At 55.5% G+C, this 24,930-nt stretch overlaps 1 protein-coding gene across 1 annotated transcript in view; it reads left to right on the top strand.

Moving 5' to 3' along the window:
• SARNP (SAP domain containing ribonucleoprotein) overlaps window positions 1-24,930 on the top strand; it is a 32,342-nt gene extending 7,412 nt beyond the window's left edge. The window contains exons 7-11 of the mRNA XM_082496530.1: window positions 537-565; window positions 1,142-1,167; window positions 2,376-2,444; window positions 20,650-20,739; window positions 22,575-24,930. Of these exons, the coding sequence (XP_082352656.1) occupies window positions 537-565; window positions 1,142-1,167; window positions 2,376-2,444; window positions 20,650-20,739; window positions 22,575-22,616 (256 nt within the window). The 3' untranslated portion in view covers window positions 22,617-24,930. The remainder of the gene's footprint in view (window positions 1-536; window positions 566-1,141; window positions 1,168-2,375; window positions 2,445-20,649; window positions 20,740-22,574) is intronic.

Genomic DNA, 24,930 nt, shown 5'->3' with positions numbered 1-24,930 from the left:
GCTGGGGTGGTGGGAGAGCCGCGCTGGGCAGGAGTCTGGGGGATGAGGTGGGGGTTGCCCCCAGCCTGAGCAAACAGTGGACAGGGTCGCACCCGCAGGGTGGCGGTGCTCCTCGGGAGGCAGGAGACCCCCGTACGGGTCAAATTTGGGCTGTGTCTGACTGTGGGGTGCTCGATGCATGCCGTACTGGTTGCTTGGGTGAAAATTCCGGTGAGATTCCTGGCAGCTCTCACGGTTACTCTGGAAAGAGGGGAGAGTGGTGACCTGCTGGTGCGGTGGTTGGCCTCCTGCGCTGCGAGGGCGGCTTCATGAAGTGGGGAATCGCTGCACGCAGAGCAAGCGCAGGAGCCGCTGCAGTAATTACATGAGCCAATAATAGCGTGTTCCAGTTAATCTTGCCCTCAAACCAGTTTGACTCAAGTACACTCGTGAAGAGTATTTGAAGGAAAAGTTTGCACCTAAGACTTGACTTGTCAGGTACTGGCTGACCTTATCTCTGCCCGAGTCCCTGACTAAGCTCTGTTTACCTTCGGCAGGTTTGGTTTGGCCACAGTTTCGACTAAAGGTGAGGAGGTGAAGCAGAACCAATCCAGGGACTGATTGTACTGCAAATATTTAATTATTCCTGGGGAAAAAAAAAAAAAATTGCCAGTGGGACTCCCTTTGTTTTCAGCTCTGTCCCTTTGCCTGACCATGCCCAGAAGCTCCGAGTGGGAATTGTAGAATCGGGAAGAAAAGGACATGTGTTGTTCCTTTGGTAGTTCAGACGCTTTTCCCAGCGTCTCTTCCTTCCAAGCACAACTGGAAGGCGCCAGCCAGATTTGCCTGTGGTACCCTGACCAGAGCGCCTAACGCCCTTTGGCTTCATCAAATGTGGGGTTCGGTTGCCAAAGCTGTCCCGGCGGGGTGGGACGGCAGCAGTTTTGCGGGTGGAGAAGCTGATTTGAAGGTGAAAAAGAAACTGGGAGACTCATTCTGTAGCGAGCGGAGATGTAAGCTGGGGAAAAGGGGACAGCAGTTCTCCACTGGTCTATGGTGGGATGAGTGTGGGGCTGTGGCTTTACGGCACCTCCTAGATAAGGTGCTGCTCCCGATGTTTGATATCTAACTGGCTTTTCTTTTTCTTGCCTCCTTGTTTCAGGCCTCTCTGCAGACAGCAAACCCACGGTAAGAAATGCTTCTTGTTCTTGAGTTGCTGCTGGTCAGGCCCTGTAATTTGTAGAAAGAGGTTCCTGTCTGCAGGGGCAAACGACCCAAATGTGCCGGGAACGATGTGTGGCGTGAGTTGGTGAGACGGAGCCCACCTGGGTGTGGTGCCTGCACTGCCCTGGGTGGTTTCCCGTCCCTTCGCAGTGTTTGGCTGCTTTGCTGACAGCGTTCTCAGACGGGCTGATTTTAGAATCAAATGCTGAAAAGAACAAAGATGGATATTTGGGTTTTTTTTTTTACTTTCATTCTTTCGGTTTGTTTGAGTATATTTTGGTGCTTCAGGAATGGAAATGATGGATGACCTGTAGTAAATCACTCCGCTTTTAATGGCCCATCTGACTTCCAGGTCTAAGTAGGAGGCACCGAAGTGTGCAGGGCTGAGACCGCCGCGCTGGGCCGCCGGCTCCGCGTCTCGGTATTTGCACACTGAATTGAGGATGAGCAGAACAGAGCGAAGCCGAGATCTGTCACCAGGCAAGGCTCTGGCGTTCTCTGGTGCCAGTGGCATAAAAGATCTTCCGTGAACATCTGCGAGGCAGAATAGCGCCGGGGTTTCCTCTGCAGAACTAGGTGATGTGGAAGGCTTGTCCCTGGAAGCCTGTGTTCGTTAGGGATAGCTGCCGTAATGGTGGCTGACGCCTCTCCGGGAACCCAGGCAGGCTGGGGGACGCGTTGGGAAGCTGCTTGGTCCGGGGACCTGCTTAGATGTGACACAGGGTGAGGGTGCAGCAATGGCTTCGTAAACCCGTGGCAGCCAGACAGCAGTGATAATTTGGGACAGTACTGGCAAGTTTGCCTACAGAGACGTTTATTTTCTGTTTGTGTTGACCAGACGGCGGCAGGAAAGGTACCCGGTACAGGTGGCTCACGGCAACAGCCTGAAACAGCCGCTCCTTCAGGAGGGGAAGAGCACCCTGGGTGTTTCTCCTTCGGGTGGTTTGAGGAAGCGAAGGGGCGGACTGGCAGTTTCTGGCTGCGTCGTTTTGGACACCGGTTCTGGCCCGCGGCCCTCGGTGCTGGCAGGAGCTGTTGCGGCTTCCCTGGGGCTGGTCGCGGTGCCCAGATCTGTTCCTGGGGGCAGCCTCATCTTTGTCGCTGCAACTTGGGTGACGGTGTTTGTTGTTTTTTTTTTTTTTAAATATAAATAATTTCCTATGTCTTTGTAGGTAAACATGGATAAATTAAAGGAAAGGGCTCAAAGATTTGGGCTGAATGTCTCCTCGCTCTCCAAGAAGGTAAGGTGCCTTGGCCTCCAGGACACTCTGCCCCTCTGGATTAGCCCGGTGCTCCAGCTCGGAGCGTGCCGTGGCCGTTCAAAGCCTTCGTGCTGCTTGAGGTTTTACATCTTGTTATTAGTGCAGCGGCATGGGCCCCGGACCCCGGGGGAGTCTTGTCAACACTGCTTCCTTCATCTTTCCTTCTGTTTGTTTTTGTGTGTGTGACTCTTGATATGGTTTTGAGAGACTTACCGCTGCTGAACGGAGGTGTTGAATTTTAAGGTTGTTCCTCCAGATTCTAACACGGGGAGAGACACCGTGTAGCGGGCTGTGTAATCGCTCTGTTTCCAGGCGTTTGACTCGCGCTGTGTAAGCGCACGTTTCTGATTGGGGCAGGAGCCAAGTCTGTAAAGACCAAGGTAATGAGCTCTCTGAAGAGACGGCGTCCAGAGCTCCCTGGTAGGAAATAACTCTTTGAAGTACAAATGAGATGAGCTTCGTTAGGGGGATGGATTTGGTCTTAAAACTATTTATTTTTCCAGGGGAGAGAGATACACAAGGTTCTGAGCGTATCCCCTCTTCTGGTCCTCGTGCGTGGCAACGGATTGAGCTCAGCCTTCGCGTGCTGGAGCTGGCGGTGGGGCAGGAGATGGAGCCGCGCTCTGGCTCCTGCTGGGAGCGGGGGCTGTGCTGGGGGGGCCACGGGGTGTGCTCGGAGGTAAACGTGTGCCGGAGAACAGTGTGCTTAGCGGTGCGATAATCCCTTGCCTAAATGTGTTCTGTAGCAAACGGGGGAGAAGATGAATTTAGCATGTTTAGGAGGGAAAACAGAAGAAAGGATAAATATATGCTCTGAGATTAATACAACATCCTGTGCGCGTCCCAAACAAAAATAGCCTTTTCCTCTTCTGGGCTGCAACGAACCTCGTGCTGCAGTGCCGCTCAGAAATAGCGGGGAGTGAAAAAGAATTGTCCAGCTCTAACAGCTGGGTGATGTTGGCATGGAGACCTCTCCTCTCGATGCGGAAAAGGGTAAGAGCCGGGGGAGGTTCATCTTCTCTCCATCCCTGTGAAATAAGCCCCTCTCCTCCTCGGGGGGATGGATTTGACCTTTTTTGCTGCCTGTTTCTCCACGTACGAGTGTTCTGCTTTATTCCACTGGCCCTGGGAATTCACTGATGTAGAAAATATCTGGCATTGGAGGTCGCTGTTCCCCCCCCTTCCCTCCCCTGTCCCTTTGGGGGTGGGGGAAGGAGGCCAGTGCATTAAAGCTGGGATATGTGGAGCTCAGGGTGAGAGGCTGCTCAAACATCATTAACCCTGTCACTAGGAGCTCCCATTTTTCAGGAGGAATATATGCCTTGTCAATGTTTATGGCCGTGGCCTTCCCTGGGTAGGATTGTGTGGCTGCAGCTTAATCAGCCCGGGGCTTATGGAAGGAACCGGCTTCCCGGGCTGCGCCGTGGCCCCTGTACATGGCAAAAACCCGAACCCACCAAACTGCGAGGGCTGAGCTCCCCGAGCCGTTCCCTGGCGAACGCAGCCCGCTGCCTACTAATGCGCTGCTCCCCGTTGGACAGACCTGCCGGTGGGGCAAATGACCTGCCCGAGGTGGGGAGTCGGTGGTGGGGACGGCTCCAGCCTCCAGTTTGCCCGACGCTGGGCTTTGTGTCCCCTGCGTGCTCCGGCCGCGCGCGTGCGGAGCGGTGTCCGGCAGCAGGGCTCGCCTGGCTGTGTCTCCTTTTTGTTTGCTCCACTGGGAAGCCGAGTTCATGGGCTTAGAAGTGGCTTCTCCCACTGAGCGGAACACACTCTTGCATTCCTGGGAGGAATATTATTGGTTACTTTAATTAGCTGGTAGTATTGTGCTTCCCACCTGGGTGTTCTTTATAGCTTTTCATTACAGAGGAGCCTGGCAGTTGCGAATGTTTACATGTGTCTTGGCAGGTTTTTATACCATGCGTTGCAGCAAAAACTTTACAATAAACCATTGTCTCCGCGGAGCCACACTTCATTTCCTATTCAAATTGGTTCGGGGAGGGGTAGGGATGTAGGGGGGGAAGAATCGTAGCTAAGGGGGATTTCAGACCTGCTGTGAGCAGGGAGCAAATGCAGAGCTGCGTTAGTGGCTGTGAACTCATCTGTAGCTTTGAACCCCCCCTTCCCCCTCTCGTAGCCCTCTGGGGTAGAAATCTTTCAAGTTTAAAATCCTCTTCCTCTCTGCCCGAAGGGGAAGCGAGACCCCGGTCGCTGGGAGGAGAGGGGCGAGCAGAAAGGTTGGCGGTGCTGGAGCAGAAGAGGCAGGTGCTCATTTGTCTCAAGGCGGCACGGGGCCATCAAATTAATTTTTAAAATAAATCAAGCAAGCGTTTATCTCCCTGTAGCACCGGCTCTCCCCTCCGAGGCCTCCTGTTAAAGCACACGCTCGCTGACCTAAAGCTACCATCCCTTGACTCCTGTTAGTTGTACTTAACCCCCCACACTTGTAAATGTTCCCTCTCTATAGCAGCTGCTCCCTGTAACACTCAAACTCTCCGCTCCCCAGGGGAGGGTGTTTAGCTGCGTGTTTTATATGCAGGGTTTGATGCCGCAGAGGGAGCTGCCTGCGCCGTGGCTGTGATTCAGAAGCGTTTCTCCGAGGGGGTGGTTTGCTCTTTATGTATAAAATAGCCTTGTAAGTCTCCTGCTGAGAAAGTGTTGGCACCAAATGGACAGCAAGAGCCCTTGGGATAACATAAAAGCTCTGTTTGCCACCTTTGTATTACATTATCAAATACCTTTCCCGATCCGAACAGATGACTAAAATAATTGGCTTTTTTATCTCCTCTGTAACGTGGAGGTCTCAAACTGCCTTACGAACAATTAGCTGATTAACCCTCAGCTGTTCAGAGGTTGGGAGCAGAGAGGTGAAGTGACTCTGCTCCGAGGTCGCTCCGAGTCAGGGGTCCCCACCCGGAGCCCTCTTCTCCCCAGCGCCTTTCCCTCAGCTGGGGGTGAAACAAAGGATTTTTGCCGCAGGTCTCCGTACGCGTGCCTAGCGTTCCCATCCCTCCTCACGGGGCACTCGTCCCATCACCAACTCGGTGATTTCTCGGGGCAGGGGGGAGTTTCTGTGTCTCTTGAGAGGTGAAAGGACCCGGCTATAGCGAGGCCGAGCGGGAAGTACAGCTCCCGAGCCGTGTGTCACCTTGAATAACTTCATTTTTCTTTGCCTGGTTGCAAGTCTTCCATTTTCCCGCTGCAGCGTTGCCGCCGTAAGACATGTCGAGAGCCCTGCGGGCATCCCGGGTCGGATCCTGAGCAGCGGTAGCGGCGCAGTGTCCCCTTGATCAAAAAAAGTGCTGACTCTCCCGGACAGGAAGAGTTAATGTTTTAATGCAGCCGTCAGTCATGATTCTAGATTAACGCTGGTTTAATTCCGGTTAATGAGAGTGTGTTTTACGTGGAGCTGATAAGAGCTGCGCTCGCCTGAGATCAGCTGGCCGGCGCTGGCAGGCTGACTGCGTGACGTTCGTGTGCTGGTGGAGGAGAGCAGGGGTCAGTGGACCAGCAGAAAGTCTGTGTGTATACAAAATAGCTAAATGAGAGAGAGAAAACAATTGGCTTAATTGTTTGGCTTCCAGCAAGCTTATAATAACGTGCTAAGGAGGAATCCTTTTCCTGGATAATTTTCCTGCCTGCAATCTTTCCAACCACCCCCCGCCAGCCCCGGATGAGAAGCTATTAACCACCAAGGAAGCAAAGGGTGGTGGTGGGGGAGACATGCTGGTGTTGGCAGGGGAAAGGGAAAGGGATTCGTGGACGAGGACTGTTTCTAGCGAGCGCCAGGGGCGGACGTGTCATGCATGGTGGCATGTGCCTGTGTTTTTGAGAAGCGCCATCGGCTGATGCGGCCGGTTGGTCGTCAAGAAATGCCTTTTGCTGTCACTTTGAAGAGATGGCTCCTGCATCGTTTGAAAGGGCACATGCCCCTGAATATTATTTTCCTTTCCAAACTTTTTCTGGCTGTCGTCAGCTTTGTGTCGTTGCGTTACTGTCCTCTCTGCTTCCTACCCGGTCTCTGCTGTGGCAGAGCGGAGGAGAGCCGTCTCCTCCGGCTTTCGACCCAGCCCCGTCTCTTTCTGTGTGCCTCACCTTAACTCCTCTTCCTCTCTCCCCTTCCTTTACCTTTTGAAGTGCGCTGTGATTAGAATATATAAGAGATGGCCCAGAAAATTGTCTTCACCGTGCTCTAAATTCGCAGTGGGGTTGTATTTTGTCCTGAGAAGTTGATGGTTTGTCTGCGTGTTGTCGGCGCGTCCTTCCTCCTCAGGGCCACTGCACGAGCTCTGCTCCTCGTGTGGGTTGATGGAGCACTCGGCACTGCTTAAACCAGCCACGAAAAAGGAGGTTTTCTCCCTCGGAGCAGTGTCATGATGACACGGGGAACACGCAGGGTAGTGTGCCGGACACAGAGGAGTTGGTATGTCGTGATAGACCATGGGGTGAATGAGAGCGCTTCGGTGGGCAGAGTCCCAGTGCCGCGCTTGGGGCTTCTTTCCCCGTGCCCTGAAGTTCCCATGACATTGTGCTTTTAAATCTTAATATTTTTAGGTATTTAAAAAAGCTGCTTTAGGTAATTTTTACAGGATTTTCTGTCTCCCTCTGAGTTGGACTAGTGGTAACTAAGGCAGCTGGATAGACAGAGGGAGATTAAAAATAGTTCTGGTTTAAAGAGTCAAATGCAAGCAGAGCCCTCTAAAACACGTCTCGTGTTTTCGCTTGTTAGGGAAACTTTTCAGTAGTGCTGCAGAAAGTAGGGACTAGGTCAGGATAGCGGAACGCAGCTAGAATTGCATGGGTGTGCAAAGCAAAGCTGGAAGATGCAGGTACAAAATAACGCAACTAGTGCGGAGTGCGGAAGCTGGCGAGACGCGGCTCCGTGAGCCCGGGGAGCCGTTGGCCCGTGCTCTCCGCGGCAGCGCTTGCGGAGCGCTCAGCAGCGGAGGACTCGCGGAAGGCTGGGCTGGTTCCTGCCTTGTTTTGCCTTCGCTGCTGCTGAGCCGACAGGTAACAGTGTCCATGTCGCAAGGTAACCCTCAGTCAAAAGGTAACCCTCAGTCTTGAGGAGAGAAAGAGCGGTTTGGGGCCACTCCAGCCTTAATGCTTTTGCAGGTAAACGCTGGGGAGTGTCCAGCTGGCTCCCGTGAGGATTTATAGAAACTGAGCACTAATCCTCAAAGAACTAGTTTTTTCCTCTGTGGTTCAGCAGCCCCGCACAGGTCCCTGTGCCGCTCGCCGCCGGCGTTAGCTGCGTGCCGCGGTGACTGTGGGTGCGTGCTGCCTGTCCCTTCGCCGCTTCTCCTTCCCCCAACCCCTACCGAGCGACGTCACTATTTTCCAAGTTGAGCTGCTGAATGCGGGCCTGTTGGTTTAAGATAATGGGAAGTGACAAGGTGAAGAATAGTGCTGGCAGTCATGGACGTTTTAACACAAGGGTGCTGTAAGCGAGGCCTCCGCCGCCCCTGCCCCCTCCCGGGTCGCTTGGAGAAGGGGTTTGTCGACCGAATCGCCGGCGCGGGCAGCATCCCTGGGTGGAGGGCAGGGCGGGTGAGATGTTTATGTTCGCCCTTTGTAACGGGGAGGGGTTGTAGTCTTGTTTTTAACACTCCTGCTCCCAGAGAGCCCTCCCTGGCCCCGTCCTGGACGTGGTGAAGCTCAGCACCGGAGCGGCTCTGGACAAAGGCTGTCGGATGTCGGACGCAGTGCTGCAGCCCGGCCCCAGCTCTGATCGGGGCGGTGAGATGTGGGGCAGAGCAGCCGCTGCTGGAGACGTGGGAATGGGAAGGGAAGGCGCAGCAGAGCCAGCACGTGGCTTACTGGTGTGCTTGAAGATGAGCCCAGACCTTTACAGGGCTGCGACCCCGGGGAATATAAGACCTGAGGTTACAAGACAAATGTAAAGGTTTAACAGACCTCAAATTTTTTTTCCCCTTTTGTGTTTTTCATTTAAGGCAAAGCAACAGTTTCCCCACGAGGGCTGCGGTGGTGGTCTTCCCTGGCCCGATGCACTCTGGCCAAGGGCAATGCAACAGTCTCCTCTTCCCAGAGGGATGGATTTGTGGTTCCCAGCCCCGATCCCTGGTGATCCAGCTGGCATACGCTGGGATTGTGCAACGAAATTAAGGTCTTGTGTTTCCTAGAAGGCAAGTAAGGACTTTTGTCCAAGTAGCCTTGGCCCTTGCGAATAACTCTAGACTGGTATGCAGGGAAAAGGCAGCAAACCGAGATTCGGAAACCTCCCTGGAACCCTGAGGAGCTCGAGGAGCCCCGAGGAGCTCGAGGTGATGTGTGCCCGCAGACCTCAACAGCTGCAGTGGCTGTGCAGGGGGAGAGGCGCCCTCTGCACTGGTGTGTTCAACGGTCACGTATCGCAGGCTGCCGCGAGCCTGACTGCGCAGGGCGATCGTGTGCAGGAGAGTTAAGATGAATTTGAAACATGAGTATTGGATTGAGACGCCTTTCAAGGGGTTTGTTGTCCTTTCTGGACAGATCTTAAAAGCTTGAAATACAGCCAAGTTTCCTCCTTCCACACTCTCTCTGCTATTTTAGTGGCATAATGCTCATCGCTCTTCTAAATGTTTTACTCTCTGCTCCTGTGCATAAGTCACGCTAATAGGAAGTAGTGAAGTTAATGAGACGCGAAGCTCAGTCGCGCTGCGTGAGGTGTGAGGAGCCTTCGGTGTGTTGTAGCAAACTACACATTACGCTTTTCAGGTGGGAGCATAATTTCATGGTTTCAGGTTGACCGTGCGCCTGTGGGCACATAACCACACGGGAACGCCGGCATAGCGCTCCCGGAAAGCCCGTCCCGGTGCCTTTGTGGAAACGCCAGTGCTTTCCTGCTGCTCCCCTGGAACTTGGTTGTGCCAGAAGGGTTCAAGTTCAGCCGTGCGGTGGGTAAGTCGCTGTGCCCGAGGGGTTGGAAAGATGGAGAGCCAGCGTTTCGAAGCGTCCCTTCCGCAGTGCCTGTGCTGTGACCCTCGGTCACCTGTGCTCTCAGCTGCTGTTTTTTCCTCCCCTCTGGCATTTCCTCTCCAGCATATCCAAAATAATCTCCCTCTCCTGCTGCCTCAGCTACCCACGCACTTGTAAATCTCGCCACCGGCTTCCTCCCCTTCTCGGCCGGTGTGGGGCTGGTGTGATGGCAGGAGGGCGCTGTGGCAAGTGCTGCTGTTGCAGCGCTGCCCTGCGCATTTCTTGGTTGTGTTTCCTCCCATCGCGCCGGCTGCTTTCTGCCTGCCCCATCCGTGAGCAGGTGTCACCACGACCAGGCTCTTCCCAATCTCCCCAGAGCCTTTCACGACCCTCCTGTCCCTCTCGCATGTGCTCTGCTGGGGATTTTGTTCCTTATCTGCCAGGATTTTCCTGAATTTTCAGTTCTGGACCTTCTGATTTTGCGTTTTACCGGGGGCTTTGCAAGGGCTTAGTTCTCACTTTCCCACGAATAAGCTCCACATCAGGCAAAGGTGGAGCTGCCCGTTTCTGTGGTGAGGGCGTAAGCGAGTGCGGTTTTGGTGCTGTGGGAATGTGGGGTGTGCGTGACCTGGTCCTGAAGGTTTCGGGCTGTAGGAAAGAGCAGAGGGAGGTGCTGTGTAGAGCCAGCCCCTGCACGGGCTGGAGCCCCTGTGCCCACCCTGGGATGGTGTAGGGTACCCAGAGCGCGCCCTTGGCTCCGCTACGCACAGAGCTGTCACCGGGGTTGGTGGTGGGATCCGTATGCTCTGTTATTGTCCTCTTTGTACTGGAAACTCTTGTGGTTGGGCACATGAGAACATCGTACGCCCTTCTACACTCGATAAGGCTGCAGCTTTCGTTATCTTTTCAGTGCTTACTGGGCATCGTGTGATGTTTCCTCCAGCCTTTGCCTAGGCAGGATGAAAAAACAGCAGTTGAAGAAGCCCATAACTCTGTTTCCCGTAGAAACATCAACTTGGCGTCCAGCTGCCCTCCGAGAGGGCTGGAGGGTCTTCTGCTGGGCTGCCGCTGTCACGGCTCGCCTAACCCGGTCCCAAAACTGCAGTTGTGTGTTCACTGCAGCCCTATCACAAGGGGAAGAAGCTGTTGTGCGACAAACAAACGAGCGGTGGCTGCGTGGCTCAGCGCTGCGCTGCCAGCTCCTGGAGCGATTTGGTGTTTACCATTATTCCTTTGGAAGCGCTTCCCCCTCCGACCCCAACCCTTTACGCGCACTTACACACCCCCGCGATGTCATTTTAAAAATAAATGACGAGAGCGCTGCGCGGGGTCAGGGGGACTCCTGCTCGCCCATTGATCCCGGCGCCGCCTGAAAGGGCTCCGCGTCCCGGACAAACCTTCGGGGAGTGGCGCAGGGCTCGCTCCCGGGGGACAATGCTGGGGGGACTCTCTGACCTCCCTCTGCCCAGTCATCTGGTTCTTCATTGGTCCCCGCTGTGAAACAGAACTTCGCTTTTGTCTGTAACACAAATACATCTTTTCCCCACCCCCCCTTTCCCCCTCTATTATGATTCAATCAATGATGTCATTATGTCCATTCAGGGGCTCTTGAACCATTTGGCTGCAGGAATTTGGAGGAGCGGCTGGGGAAGAATGGCAGACCCAGCTCTCGCTCCGGCCCTCCAGAGCCTATTCCAGTCTCAACCGGAGAAACAAAGTCAGCTTTCCCCTTAACCCCTCTTCATGGTGGAGGACAAAAGTAAAAACCAGCCCCAACTCCCCCGTGAGACGCGCGGGGGGACCGCAGGGAATGTCCGCGGGTGAATTAAACCTTGCGCGGTTCTGCCGACGATCCCCTCCCTCCTTTCCGTTTCGTCCTCTCACTTAAGATAACTCGAGCGGCTTTCTGTTCTTGGAAGACTCAACGGTTTCGTGTCCCCTGGAAGCGCTGGGTTCTGCGGTGATGTTGCAACCGAGTCTTTGGTTCGTGGCTGTGGCTTTTGAGGGGGACTTGGCTTCCTCCTCACGGCCGCGCACACGGTGCCGACAGTTTTGTAGGAGCATTAGAAAAATCTCTTCAAAGGCAAGTGATCCAGGGTCTTGGGCCCTAAAAGGTTTTCCTAGTCTCGCTAATTCGGAGGTGGAAAGCCCTGACTTGCTGAGAAAACCCTCTCCGATGCAGTTATCGGAGAGCAGAGCTGATCTGGGAGTTCTGCGCTTTCTGGAAGGTCCTTTAGGGCACCGAGGGGCGCAGGGTTGGGGACTGCTGTGCTCGTCGGGGCGTTGAGACCCTCGAATGTAGATCTAGATCCAGATCCAGGACCATCTCCGGTGCCTTTTCTACCAAAGCACCCGGGAGCGGGTGCCCTGGGGAGATGCTGCTGGCCCGCGGGTGTCTCCCAGGCCTGGATTTATCAGAACACACAGATTTGGGTTTTCTGATGTTTTAACTGCAGATGCGCAACGTGCCGTTGCAGGTGGGCCATTAGGCACCAGGCTCAGCCAAAAGAAGCTTCTTTAAAAATCTGCTCTTATAATAACGTTTGGGATGGAACAGCTTCATTCCACGGATAATTCAGTGGCTAATGTACCTTTTCCTGGGCTCTGGCTGTTCCTGTTGTTTAAAAGGCATAAAAGCGAGTGAGGGGGTGTTTGTTCGGGAGATCTGGCCGGGCGGGAGAGGAGGGGTCCCTGCGCACGAGGCTGCGCTGGCTCTGGCGTGCCACTGGCCAGTGGAGGCTCGCTGGTATGTGAGCTGCCATCCCAGAGGAATAAATGCACAGATTTGACAATTATTAGGGTTTAGTTAGTCAAATATTTGCAGAACAGCAGCTCTTTTGCTAGATTTCCCTTCGAGCTCCGCTAGAATCTCAAGCTTTTAGTGATATTAGAGAAACCACATTAAGTGACCATAAAAGATCAAACATAAGGCACTCTCTGAGTGCTTTACCCGCCGCCTTTCATCTCTTCTGGTTGAAAGAGGTCTGAAGACTTTGTACGTGTGGAAGTGATGAGCGTCCACGTGGATCCTGACTCTCCAGAGGCGCTGGGCTGCGTGCGGATCAAAGCCGCCTGCGTGGTTCAGTCCGTTACTCGAACATCCCCTGTTCGGTTTTGCCGTGGTGCCTCGTGGGTTGGAGGCAGCCCTGGACGCTCGTGGATGTCACCTCTTTCTGTTCGCAGGGACAGGGCAGCTGACTTCTGGAGTTTGGTTCCCTGTCCAAAATCTAACTGAGTGACCCTCTGTGCCAGCTCCTCCCTCCGCAGGATTTTTCCTTTCCGCTCTCGGGCAGGGCTGTGCTGCGTGGGAGGAGGATGGGCTGTGGGGTGAGGCTGAGAACCACAGAAGGGTTTGGGTTGGAAGGGACCTTAAAGACCACCCAGTGCCACCCCCCTGCCCTGCGCAGGGACACCTCCCCCCAGCCCAGGTTGCTCCCAGCCCCGTCCAACCCGGCCTTGAACACCTCCAGGGATGGGGCAGACACCAAGAAACCAAGTGTCCAGCCTGGAAGTCAAACACGGACCATCCCCTGGCATTGCCCGGGTGAAGGGTTGGCCCATTGGTGCGGGGACCTTGCAGGGTCCAGGCATGTCCTCAGCTCAGGACAGAGTTATTTGGCAGAGAGAAAAGCTTGGGTCTAGGGGAGAATTGATAATCCAGCCCTCGCTCTGCGACTTCTCAAAAATCCAGGTGTAAATGGCGAGTGAAGGACTGAGTCACGGCAGCGCTGTGCGGCTCTGCGTGGAGGCTCGTGCTGGAAGTTGTTTATGGATTAGCACAAACCTCATGTCATTAAACTCCGGGCAGTGCAGTCGCGCTGGAAGGTGCCGGTTTAGTTCTCCCTGGTCGCATTTGAACTGACGGGTCCCCGACTCTGCTCGTTTGAGCCATTGGCACATCTCGGCAGCGGCCGGTCCGTGGGGTGCAAAGTCCACAGGCCACGGGTGCCTTGGGAGCGTCGGGAGGAAACTCTTCGGTCTCTCTCCCTCCAAACCTCCTTCACTTACTACTGAAAAACCTTTTACCTTTGGGGTTTGGCGCGGTGTGCGCTCCCCGGGCTCCCCAGGCCCTTGGGTATGTGTACAGACCTGGAGACAAAACCGCCTTTGAGCCAGAATTCAGCCACGTTCCCGGGGATCGTGGGGGGAATAGACGTGTGCGGCTCTGGTGATCGCCTTTGCTGACCGCGCTGCCGGTTGCAGCGGGCGCCTTTGCACCCGAGAGTTTTCCTGTGCTACAAACTCGCTGTGGTTTCATCTCCATTTACAGGGACCTCGTTTAGCTCGTGCAGCAGCAGCAGCAGCAGCGCACAGACACTACGGGGCATTCTCTTGGCCGGCAAGGTCTGCCGGACCCGGCGGCGCGGTGGGCTCAGTGCGTCCCGCTCCCTCGCGGAGCTGTCTGGGTTTGCAGTGCCGCTCGCCGGGGAAGGGTTAACGGTGCCGTGGTGCGTTGCCGTTTTTGCGCTTGTTGGGTTTGAATAGAATGGATTTTTTTCTTCTTCTTTTTTTTTTTTTTTTTTTTTTTTTAAATCTGGGGCTAATGTGCAATTCAAATCATGTTTAGTCATCGCCCGATTGCCTCTTTTTAACAACAGCTGGACTCTTTGAGGGAAAACTCTCTTGCTCTGCCAAGCAGCCGTAGCTCTGCGGCTCTCCCGTTCCAGAGCCAGGTGTGTCGCTCTTAAACGTGCTCCCGGGCGCTGCGGCCAGCGCGGGGGGCTCGCCTCCCAGCCTTCCCGCGCCGGGGCAGCAAACTTCAGGGGGGAAGAGCCTCCGTAAGTGCCATGTGATATTGGAGACGCTGTTCAGTGGGTGCAAAGAGATGAAAAGCCCCTTCCGAAGCCTTTTGCCTTCTGGTGCACCTGAAATGTCTCTCCTTCGCTGGGCCGTGCGGCATTCCTGACATGTTTGTTTCATCCCTGACGTCGAAGCTGAAGAATGCTTTTCAACTCGGCGCTGGGAGAGTTGCAGGTGCACTCTTAGCACATGTCTGTGACTTTCTTCTCTTCCTCCCCTGCTGATCCCGTTTGGGGCGAGCATAAACCTCTAACTGTGAAAGCTGTAGTGCCTTGACACAGAGAAACCTCAGAACTGCCGGCTGTGGCGGCTCCTGCCCAACATGATGTACAGAAAAACACGTCAGCTGGATTTTTTTTTGCCTTCCCAACCCATTCTCCAAGATGTCTGTTGGAAAGAAGGACAAAAGAAGCTTGGGGGTGCGGGTTTCCCTTAGCTGGTGTAGAAAAAACCTTGCTGAGAAGGTGAGTTAGTCCGAGAAAGCAGCGCGCCCCTGATCCTGTGTTGCTCAGGCTTCATGGGGGTGAAAGAGTAAATCAGGACCTCTCTGGTGTACAAGGAGAACGGGCACGGCGTTCAAACAGCTCTTCATGCTTCCCATCTCCTTTTATATCAGCGAAGATCTTCAGAGACCTGCAGCTTGGTCTGTTCTAGTGCAAACTAGACTTGTCCCAGGCACTTAGAGGAGGTTTTTAACAGATGAAGTGAGCCAGAAGATCGAGCTTTGCTCTAACTTCAGGTGACTTCGTGGCCTAATTCTGTAATCTAGTTCCAGAAGAGACAGCAGGGAGCGCGCAGGTCGTGCGGGGGCGTAGGGTGGCCTGGGTGTGTTTGGATGAGGCCAGGGGTGACCCACCTGCGTTGGACGTTGCCACTGTCTTGCTGTGAGAGGGCAAACGGAACATTTCTCTGAATCCCCAAGCAGAGCATCTGACGCTGGGGGTTTGCTGTCTGTTTTCCATGGAGATGAAGCTGCACTCGAGGTTTCTGAAATGCGGTGAGGCCCTTGGACCCGCCAACGTGGTGTAATTTTGTATGGACCGTGCTGTGTAGAAGTCATTCCTCCGCGGCCGCAGCGTAGAGGGTCCTTCTAACACCAACGCACTGTTTGTGGAAGGACAGCGATAGGGACTGTCATGTGTATTCCTGCGGTGTGTGTCTGATCTAAGTGGAGTCCTCGTGCTGGTGGTACCTTGGCGAAGGGCTGTGGCTGTCTCTGCTGGCTCACCCGCAGCGCGCCTGGCTCCAGACCTTGGCTGGGAGCACTGGGTGGCGTGGGAGACGATAGAGCTGTGCTGACTTGGGTGGAAAGGGGCGGCTCGAGATCCCCCCTGCGTTTTGTCGGGCAGAAACCCAACATCGCTCCTGGTTCCTGCAGCCTGCACGCGTGCTGTGGGGCGAAGATCTCCTGCGCAAAAGGCAGCGTTGCGGACGGGGATGGGAAGGGGCGTAAGGCACACGTGGGATATCTCTGTGTAAACCCTGGGCTTCCCTCTCGCTTCCCATCTCCTGCTGAACGCTTGCCGGTGTACAGCAGCATCGACTCCGGGAGGACTTAGCAGCGCTCGGAGCCCGCGAGGGGAGAGAAACAGGAGGAATAAATACGCTGAGATGAATTTCAAAAAGGTGGTGGGTGACAGCTGTGCGTCCGAGGATTGGAGTGTTTCTGAGAATAAAACCATCAGTTGCTGTCATTCACCCTCCGGGTATGAAATTGGAAGCCCAGTTACCCTTGAGTGTTTCATAACCTTTACCTTTTGGAGGTCAAGGCCATGTCATCATTAATCTACCATCGCCTGAAAGCCTCGGGGCTCTGCTTTTCATCCCGCCATCCGTCATGCTGCAGCGAGATACAGGAGAGTGACCAGAAGGGTCCGGTTTTATACACACATGTGGGCACGTGCCCTTCCCTTCTCCGAGAATGAAAACACAGAGGATGCGATTACGGAGGGTCGTGTCTGTCTCTCTGCATTTCTGACGAGGATACTCCGGGCTTCATCTGCAAATCCAGAGCACTTTCCTCCTGGGGACGCTTTAATCCGCGGGGAAAGCGGGGCTCTGCCCATGCGGCATGAAACGGTGCCTCGGGGGCAGAGGTTTCATAGAGACCTTGGGCTTTAGAACCGCGGAGTGCGTGCACCGAGCGAGTCGCTTCCCTGTGCCTCGGGGAGCTGCCCCTGGGAAGACGGCTCTGCTGCCGTGCCGTTTACGTGGTGGCTGTCGTGCAACGAGCTCGGCCAAAGCCGGGCAGCGCGCTGGGAGCTGCCAATGGGCGGCAGCTGAACACATGGAGCATCTCCCGTGTGCTGGTGCCTTTCCCCTGCCCTGAATCTGCGCCAGGGTGTCCTGGAGAGCCGGCTGGGTTCTTCGTCCTTCTCCCTGCCCGCGGTGAGCCTGACGTTGCTCCCGAAATCTCGTTTCATAGCACGCGCGCGCGGAGCGACTGCTGTTCAATCTGTGTGGCTGAGACCTGTGTGCTGGGAGCGCAGAGGGATGTGTTGATGGATGGTGGGGCCTTGCTGGCCTCGTCCTCTGCAGCGGCTCGCTCGGTGCAGAGAGCAGAGACGCTCGTGATGAATCATTTATTAGGAGCTCAGAGGCGCTGGGGGCCGAGGGCGGCTCTCCCGCTTCTCGCCCTGGGCACCAAAGGCGGTGAGATGCTTTTAGGTGACCAGGGATCGACTTTTGTCCACCCCTGAAGAGTGAGGTCGGCGGTGGGGTTTTCCCCTCTGTAAAAGTTTGAGTCCTGCAGGTAAGTTAACCAGAACATGGCACCGGCGCACTGCTGCCGCGGCTCTTTATTCCACCTCTGCCGGAGCTGCTGCGTGCGGAGCAGAGCTCTGGTGGGAGAGGGGAGCAGGGCAGGAGCTGGGTGTCCTGCTCAGAGGTAACCAGCTGGGGGATCTGCTGTTGGCAGGGCAGGGTGAGTGCCAGAGCTCTGTGCACCATGGAAACCACGAATTAATGCCTTTTGGCATTAACTCTTCCCGCACCGGCACTTCTGCCTTCTCCCGGGAGAGAAGGAACAAGCCAGTTCTTAAATGGATCCTTCTCTCCTTTAGGAATAAGCGATACGAGCCAGCGGAGAAGCCGTTAAACCTGGATTTAATCAGTGCTGACAGGCGCTCTGCCACGCCGGAGCTGTGCAGCCCCTCTTGCCCTTCGGGACCTCTGCCCCTGCGCACCGGGGAGCTGCCCCACTCGTGTCGGGGGAAAGAAAAAGCTTGCTGGAAGGCTGAGGTTCCCCTGGATGCTGCTGGGGGCTCGTCGGAATGCTGTGGTGTGGAGGGCTGAGCCCCCTCCCCTCTCCTTTCTTCCCTGCGCGGAAGGGGGCGGGCAGCAGCTTGGGGACATCAGCCTTGGGGACGCAGGGGCCTGATTCTGCCTGGGGTGGTGCAGAGTCCACCCCCGTTGGAGCCTGTTGGCCCCTGGGGTTTAGACTGGGAGCCCGGATCTCCCTCGGAGAGGAATCACATCCCGAGGGAGATTGCTGCGGCGGTGGGATGCTGTTAGTGACAGCGGGGCTGTGCCGCTCCTGAAATTTAGGGGTCAAAATTAAAGCTTTGGGATCGCACACAGCGCAGATGTACCGGTACTGCAGTGTAAATGCTCCCTTGTTACCGGATCGCAGGGAAGACTTTTGCGTCAGGGCTTGGAGTCCTTCGTGAAAGCTTTCACCCCCCTTCTTTCCCCCACTCCCCCTTTTTTTTTTTTTAGACAAACTACAAAATAACTATCGTGGCGTGAGTGCGAAGGGAACAAGCCTAGGAGTAGTAAGGTTAGAAAATAAATCTGACATGCTGCCAGAAAGGTCAGCTTTCCCTGCAGATGCTGGTGCACCCATTTGCACGCCGGAGCACGGCCCCGGGGCACTGCCAGGGGTTGATAGATGCAGAGATAGCGGCGTTGTGATAGAGGTAATTTTCCTCAGATGGGTTTCAGCACCCCATGAATCAAAACCTGTCAGCGAGAAGCTAAAGATGGAGTGAAGTTTATTGTACGCGTGTTTGCATCTGACACTGTCGTGCTAGGGGGTCAAGTGAGCGAGATCATTAGGACCGTGTTGATTTAGTAGGACGGTTATGTGCTTTCCCTGCAGGGCAGTGGTGGGGGCGGGAGGCGTGGGGGTGGCTTACCGAAAAAATAAATAAAAACCCACAGCTCGGCGCAGTCCCTGGGAGCCTCCCGCGTCCTTTTATTAAAGACACAGCCCTTTCCTTCTCGAAAGTGGCTTTGGGGCCGTCCTCTTGCTGGTGGGATTTAATCCAGGCGGGCAGCAGCGATGGGTTTTAAGAGCCTGATTAACGTCGCTCATGCCCGGGTTGGGTGTTCTTTGTGTGGCCACGGCTTGTGCGTACGTCGTGCTGCTCCAGCGAGCAACTTTTCCTTCCCTTCCCTGTCCCCGTGAGGATAATCCCTCCTGGCGTCCTTTGTTCCCAACCCTCGAGTTTCGCTGCTTTTCTGGGACGTTGCCTCTTCCCGAAAGCCGGAATCCTCCTAACCCGGAGTGGGCGCTGGGCTGGGGGAGGGCGCTCGGCCGCTTCCCTGTGAGAGCCCGGGACGGATCCGTACCTGCTGTCCCCCCCATCCTCTGTGGAACGGGGCCGGGGAGGGCAGGGAGTGATTTAACCCTTGCTGGTGGCTCCAGTATCAAACCATGGGGAGGAGGATGGGCAGAATGGAGCCGGTGGGTGAAGGTGGCGATGTCCTGATGTCATCAAAGCAGCCCCTTGCGGAGGGTTTCTGTGAAGGAGGGTTAAGCTGCGGGTTCGGGGGGCTGCCAGCGCTCGCCCTGGTGTTCGGCAGCGGTCCCTGCAGAGAGGGGCTGTAACGCACGGTGGGGAGTCAAACACGTTTGGGCCGGGGCTGCTGGCGGCTTCCTATGGAGCTGGAGCTTCTGAGACCCTGGGAGCTTTCGGCTCGAACGCCTCGACGGCCCTGTTGCCACAACACAGGGCCATGTCAGGAGTAATAGCGCTGAGCGGGTCGCTGTGGCCTCGTTTACGTAAGGTATTGACACGGCGAGGTCACCCCGCTGCTCGCCGAGGGGGTGCCCGCTGCCGCTCTGGTCAGATTTGGCTGCCGATGGTGTGGTTTGTCACCTCGAGCTTCAACGGATAAGCGTCCAGCTCGACTCCTCTGCTTGGCCGGGTAACGCCGGTTGATGCAGGTGGATTAAAGTGTATTTTCTTGGAATTTTCTTGCCCTTGTTCTCCTTCCACCTGGTGCCCCTCGCTCTGAACCCCAGGGGATGGCATTGGTACCTCTCGTTCCTTGGCACGGTGGGAAGCCGTCCACCGGGGCGGTGTGGCCGGGGACCCTTCGGCGAGCGAGAGCATGTTCACGAGCAGCGCTCCTCTGGATAAGGAGATGAAGTGGATGGGGTTACGGGGGGTGAGAGCTCCCAGATGTACTTAATGATAGGGGAGGGAGAAGCGGCAAGAGCCTGGCGAAGTAATCGGGCAGCCTTAACTGTAGAAATGGCCTGAAAGAGGCACGAAACAGCCAGAGGTAGGAATAAATCCGGAGAAAATGGATGCGTTGAGGCTTTTATGGGCACTGATGGGTTTGGCTATTACTGGCGATCAGGACACCGGTGTGGGTGAAGGCAGCGGAGGTAAAAAGCCTCCAGGTTTTTGGAGAACCTTGAGAAGCAGGGATCAGAAGGCTCCGGGAAATGTCAGTAGAAGTTTGTTCACTCGGGCCGGAAATAAATTAGATGAGGCTTAGGGAGGTGGGGTGAGTGCTGAGCCTCCCTCTCCAAATGAGAACGTTTCTGAGAGAAGCGGCATGGTGTCTGTCCCTTGGGGTGACTGTCGCGTTCCTGCTGCTCGTGTTCCCAAGGGCGTTTTGAAGGTCCCTGCAACAGCTGCATATGCTTCCCCAAAATCCGTAAATGCTTCCCCTAAATCCATAAATGCTTCCCCCAAATCCTTCCTGGACCCCATCCAGGCAAAGGTGGGAGGTTCTGGCTGCTAAGGCTGCATTTTCCTTCGCACGTGCCCACCTGCGCCCCGTGGCAGTGGCTGTGATGGGCGTCTGTCCTTTCCTTCCACCCTCCTTCGCGCTCGGCTTTGAGCGTGAAGAGTTTCAGAGCAAAGGTGATGCGGTAGCGATAGGCTTGAACGGGGCCGTGGCTGTGTTTACCCGCGGGCTGGGAGGTGGACGCTGCCCTTGTGCGTCTTCATCGGTCGCTGCTGAAGGAGCGGAGCCGCGCTCCCTTCTCTGGCGTGCTCTGCAGGAGCTCTTCTCCAGCGCGCGCGGCGCATCCCCTGCGCACAGCGGTCTGCCAAGGCGGAGGAGAAACCTGCTCCGCTCTCGGCCTCTCGCTGCCCCGCTCCAACTTTTAGCAGGTGCTCTGGTACCAACTGCGGGAGGAGTGAGGGTGGGAGGAACATGATTTACCGTTAAACGAGCACCCTGGGGCGCTGCCAGCAAAATAAATCTTTGTCCTTCTTTGTGCCAGAGTGAAGAAGATGAGAAACTGAAGAAGAGAAAGGAGCGGTTTGGCATTGTAACGAGTTCAGCCGGGGCCGGAGCTACAGAGGACACAGAGGTAAAAGCTTTTCTGAGCGGATGGGGAGCGTCCGAGGATGCCGAGGGCAGGGGTGACAGTCCCCGGGGGTGGCAGTGCGGCTCCGCACACCTGGGACCTCGCTCGGTGCCGTGTCCCCCGCGCCGGCGTGGGGCTGAGCCCGAGCCGTGGGTGGGTGCGCTCCCGTGGCCGCTCAGCCTTGGCAGTGAGCGTTGAGCCGCTGCCATCCAACCTGTCGCGGCTTTTCCCCTGGCTCCTGCTGGAAATAGGCTGCTCTGGAGTCTCCCAAGCCACGGGAGCGTGCCGGCACGTGTCGGCATCCAGCTCCTCCTCTTGCGGGATGGCACGGATGCTTCCAGAAGAGGCGGGGGGCACATCTGCTCTACTCCAGTTTCTCCCGCCCTGGTTCCCCCTCCCCGCGGGTCGAGCTGATTCGCACTCTGCTCCTCCTGCTCTGTGATTCCCTCTGTCCTGGATGCCTCTGGACCCTCTGCTTCCCCTCGGATGCTATTGTAGGTCTTCATCAATAAATCCCCGGAGACTCTACAGCGTAATGAGGATTGAGACGCTGACCCTGTTTCCAGCTTTCCTCCTCCGTGCTTTGTTCTGTCCTCTGTGCTTTTGGCCCATCTTTTAAATTTGTGAGCTGCTCAGGGCGATTTTGTGCTCTCTTTTATGGACTTTGACGCTTTCTTCTGCTGCAAGTTCTTCCAAGTCACCGTGCAGGCTGTGCTCCGGCACGGGCCGGCTGTGCTTCGGCGCGGTACCTCCTGCATTAAGTTGGGTGGGGAGCGCTGTGCACACCTATGGCGCCACGTAAATACGGCTCCAATGCGGATCTGCCGGAGTCGGGGACCCCTCTCCTGGGGACAAAGGGACCCCTCCGGGCGGGGGACTCCTGCCTTAACACTCAAATGGCAAAGGTTGTGGCAGGGCGAGGGTTGGGTCTCGGAGACCGCTTAACCGGATGGCTCCTGGGCTCGGCAGACAAGAAGTGGGTTTTGTTTGGTTCCTCAGAGCGATCTCAGCAGTTCAGGTGGGGTTTAGGGGTGCTTTTTTTTTTTTGTGCGTGTGTGCGTGCGTTTTGTTTTGGGTTTACTGCAGAACCGCTGCCCCGCGCGAAGCGGCGTTCCAGCCTTCTGCCGAGCATGGGAGAATGAGCCCCTCCGGCCCGCGCGGAGGGGGCGGCTGGGCGAGGGATTCCATGCTTTTCCGTTAGGTCACTTGGAGATTGTGCCTGGAACAAAAAGGTCTTTTTACTGGTATTGTGTGCACTCAAATGCACCTTTCCCCTGGAGATTCTTGATTAGGGCTTCTGTTGCCCCCGGGCTATTTATCCTGCTAAAAATTAAGATTTATACGCCCCTCGTGTATCGGCTTAAAGGCATATCTGAGAGACGCAATAGTATATTTAATGCGTTTTAGTGTGTCCCTCTCACCTTTTCCATGAATAGGAGAGTGTTAACCCTTTGCCCTTTTACATTTCCCACCTCCCCACTGCCTGGAAGGGTTTCCAGGCCTCTGAAGTAGGCATTGTTCCCGGCTCAGCCCCTTTGTAGCGCCTTGCCAGCAAGACGAAGTGACTTCAGCCGCACTGTATCTCGGGCACTGTACGTTTCTGCTACTCGATTTTGGGGCGCTCTTTGTTAGAAGAAAAACTTCGGAGCTGCCTTGAGCTTAACACAGTGTCGGTGCGCTCAGGAAGGGGCCAGAGCCGCCGAGCTCTGGTGTTGTTACTGATGCCAAATTTTTGATAAATCCTCCCATCAGGTCGCGTGTGAGATTTTAAAGAACTTGTTCGTTTGTTTCTCTTTGGTTTTGATTTTTTTTTTTCTTCTTGTAATTCCTCTTTGCAGGCAAAGAAGAGGAAAAGAGCAGAACGCTTTGGGATCGTCTGATGCCAGTCCTTTTTCGCTTCAGCCCATTTGCAGTGTGCCTCTCGAGTGCGTGCATACTCTTTCTCTCTCTTTCCCCCACTTTCTCTCACTCCCACACTGTTTCTCTAGGTTTTAGTGATGAGTAGACAGGGAATCCCCCGTAGTTGTATGATTGTGCTACTTATTTTTTTCAAGTTACGAAGTTGAAAAATGAAGAAGAGTTGAGCAAAAAGAAGAAACTGTTCTCGGTGCGTCTCCGGCAGCCCGGTGGTTTCCCAGCCGCCGGTGGGTCACTCGCAGCAGCTCACACCGGAGGTACCGTCCGGCGGGGAGAGATGGAGAGTGTCCCGGTGCCCTCCCAGTGCCGCTGGGAAACGCCTGTGCAGGGGAGAGCCAAACTCCGCCCGGAAAATAGACAGGCAGATAGAGCAACGGTAGGAGCCCGGTGTCTGCCGAGCCCCGAGGAAGGGAGACAGAGCAGGGTTCGCGCTGCCCTCGGCAGTTGCTTTCCTAGTTTGAGGACTCCCGGCACGCTGCTGAAGCAAGGCGCAGCTTGGAGTGCGCTGTCTGTTTGCCGTCCGACGCCGTCCCCAGCCCTCGGACTGCCCTGGTCCCCTCCTCCTCTTCCTCCTCCTCCTCCTCCTCCCTGTGGAAACGGGCCTCAGGGTTCAGCCGTATCCTGATCTCTTCCCAGCAGCCGGGATGAGAACGCGGCTCGTCTGGAGAGCGCGCTGCGTTACACCAGTCCTGCTCTGGCTCTCTGCCGTCTTACCTCTGGCTCGTCCGGGAGCTGACGGGTTGAACGTCAGGGAAGGATTTTCTCAATTATATTGTCTCGTGTTTTCAAAAATGGAAGTGGCGTGTGTGATAGCCGACACGCGGGGCAGGTTCCCGACTGCCTTCCCTCCCCGGGTGAGGCTAATGGGAATTGTCAGAGCAAGAATTGCCGATTAACCCTAGATCAAGACCGGTGTCCTAAAACGAGGAGGAAAACATAGCAATGCATTTGCAAATGGAGCCTGTTCTCACCGCTTCGTTTATCCCGCCCCCTTCAGCCCTCTGCGGCTCGTGGCGTTCCCCGTACGTTGCACAGGTTCCCCTAAGGTCGGTGATGCGTTTCTCTCCTTAAACCACAAACCAGCGGAGCCGCGTTGCCCGTGTCTGTTCTCAGGCTGGATTTTACCTTGTCCTCTCTTTGCCCCAGAGTAGCTGCCAGCCTGCTTTAACTCGCACACTCGCTGAAAAAGCCGCAGTCTTCCCCTGAGCTGCCCGGCGGTGCGGGAGGGCACCGGTGCTGTCCTGGGACGCGTGTGTTGAGTGTGGAAGTCCTTGGTAGCTGTGCAGGAACACGGTTCCTTCTGCTGCGTTAGCTGCAACCCTTTGGGTGAAATTACGGAACACGATTTTGGCTGAGTCAGGCGAAAGGCAGCGCTGCCGCAGCTCGGGATGTGCTTCTTGCTGCTTTAGTGTCTCAGACGCACCGTTGTTCCTGGGGGAGCTGTAAAGAGCCGTTCCCCGGGGTGGCTTGTGTGGGTGGGAGACGTGGTGGCGGTGGAGCAGCGTAGGACCCCGAAGCCGGTGGGGTTGGAGCGGCAGCGCCGGCAGAGAGGAGCTGCCTGGTGCCCTTCCCTCCTTTGCCCGCCCAGAGAATTGGTTTCGCTCACGCGTCGGTCCCGGCTGATCTCCCACCCCGTGCGGGGCTTCGCCCCAGGCGGGGGCCGCAGTCGGGCTGTCTGCGGGGGGCTGTCGGCGGGTTTTGTGGCGGAGATCCTTCTCTTGGCCAAAGACTTGACGTCCCGGGATTCTGATTTCTGACTGTCACCTCTTACCGGGGAGATACCTGCCTTCTCCGCGCGTGGTTCCTTAAGATGCTAGAGAACAGCGGGGACGAATCGAGCTTTTCAGAGGCTTATACCTGATTCTTAATAAGCAATATATATATTTTTTAACGTAGGAGTCTTCAAACTGCTTCTGTTCCGTTAACGTTTGCAGTCCGACTGCGTCCCTATGCCCTCGGTGACTCTAAGCAATACTTTGGACGTTCGTTTACTTTCCCAAAGGGCAGCTAAAAGTCGCGGGGTGCGGGTGACGTCATCTGGGGTTGCCAGTGGCTGAGTGAGTCAAAGCTCCCTTGCTCCTCCCTGATTTGATGTAATAACGTTATTCCGGTATTTTATTTTAATGTTTTGGGTTTTTTTTGTATGTCAGATTTTGTAAGATGTATTTTCTATTTGGCTCACGCTCTTTTTGCTGGTTATTTGCTTCAAATGTTTTGTAGTGTGCCAGGGCAAACACTGCATTTCACTCTCGGTTTCATAATAAAACTGCTTCTCCA

The sequence above is a fragment of the Vanellus vanellus genome (genome assembly GCF_965231255.1).
Source record: "Vanellus vanellus genome assembly, chromosome: 28".
NCBI classification, from domain to species: Eukaryota; Metazoa; Chordata; class Aves; order Charadriiformes; family Charadriidae; genus Vanellus; species Vanellus vanellus.
This window is presented reverse-complemented; position numbering and strand designations above follow the sequence as displayed.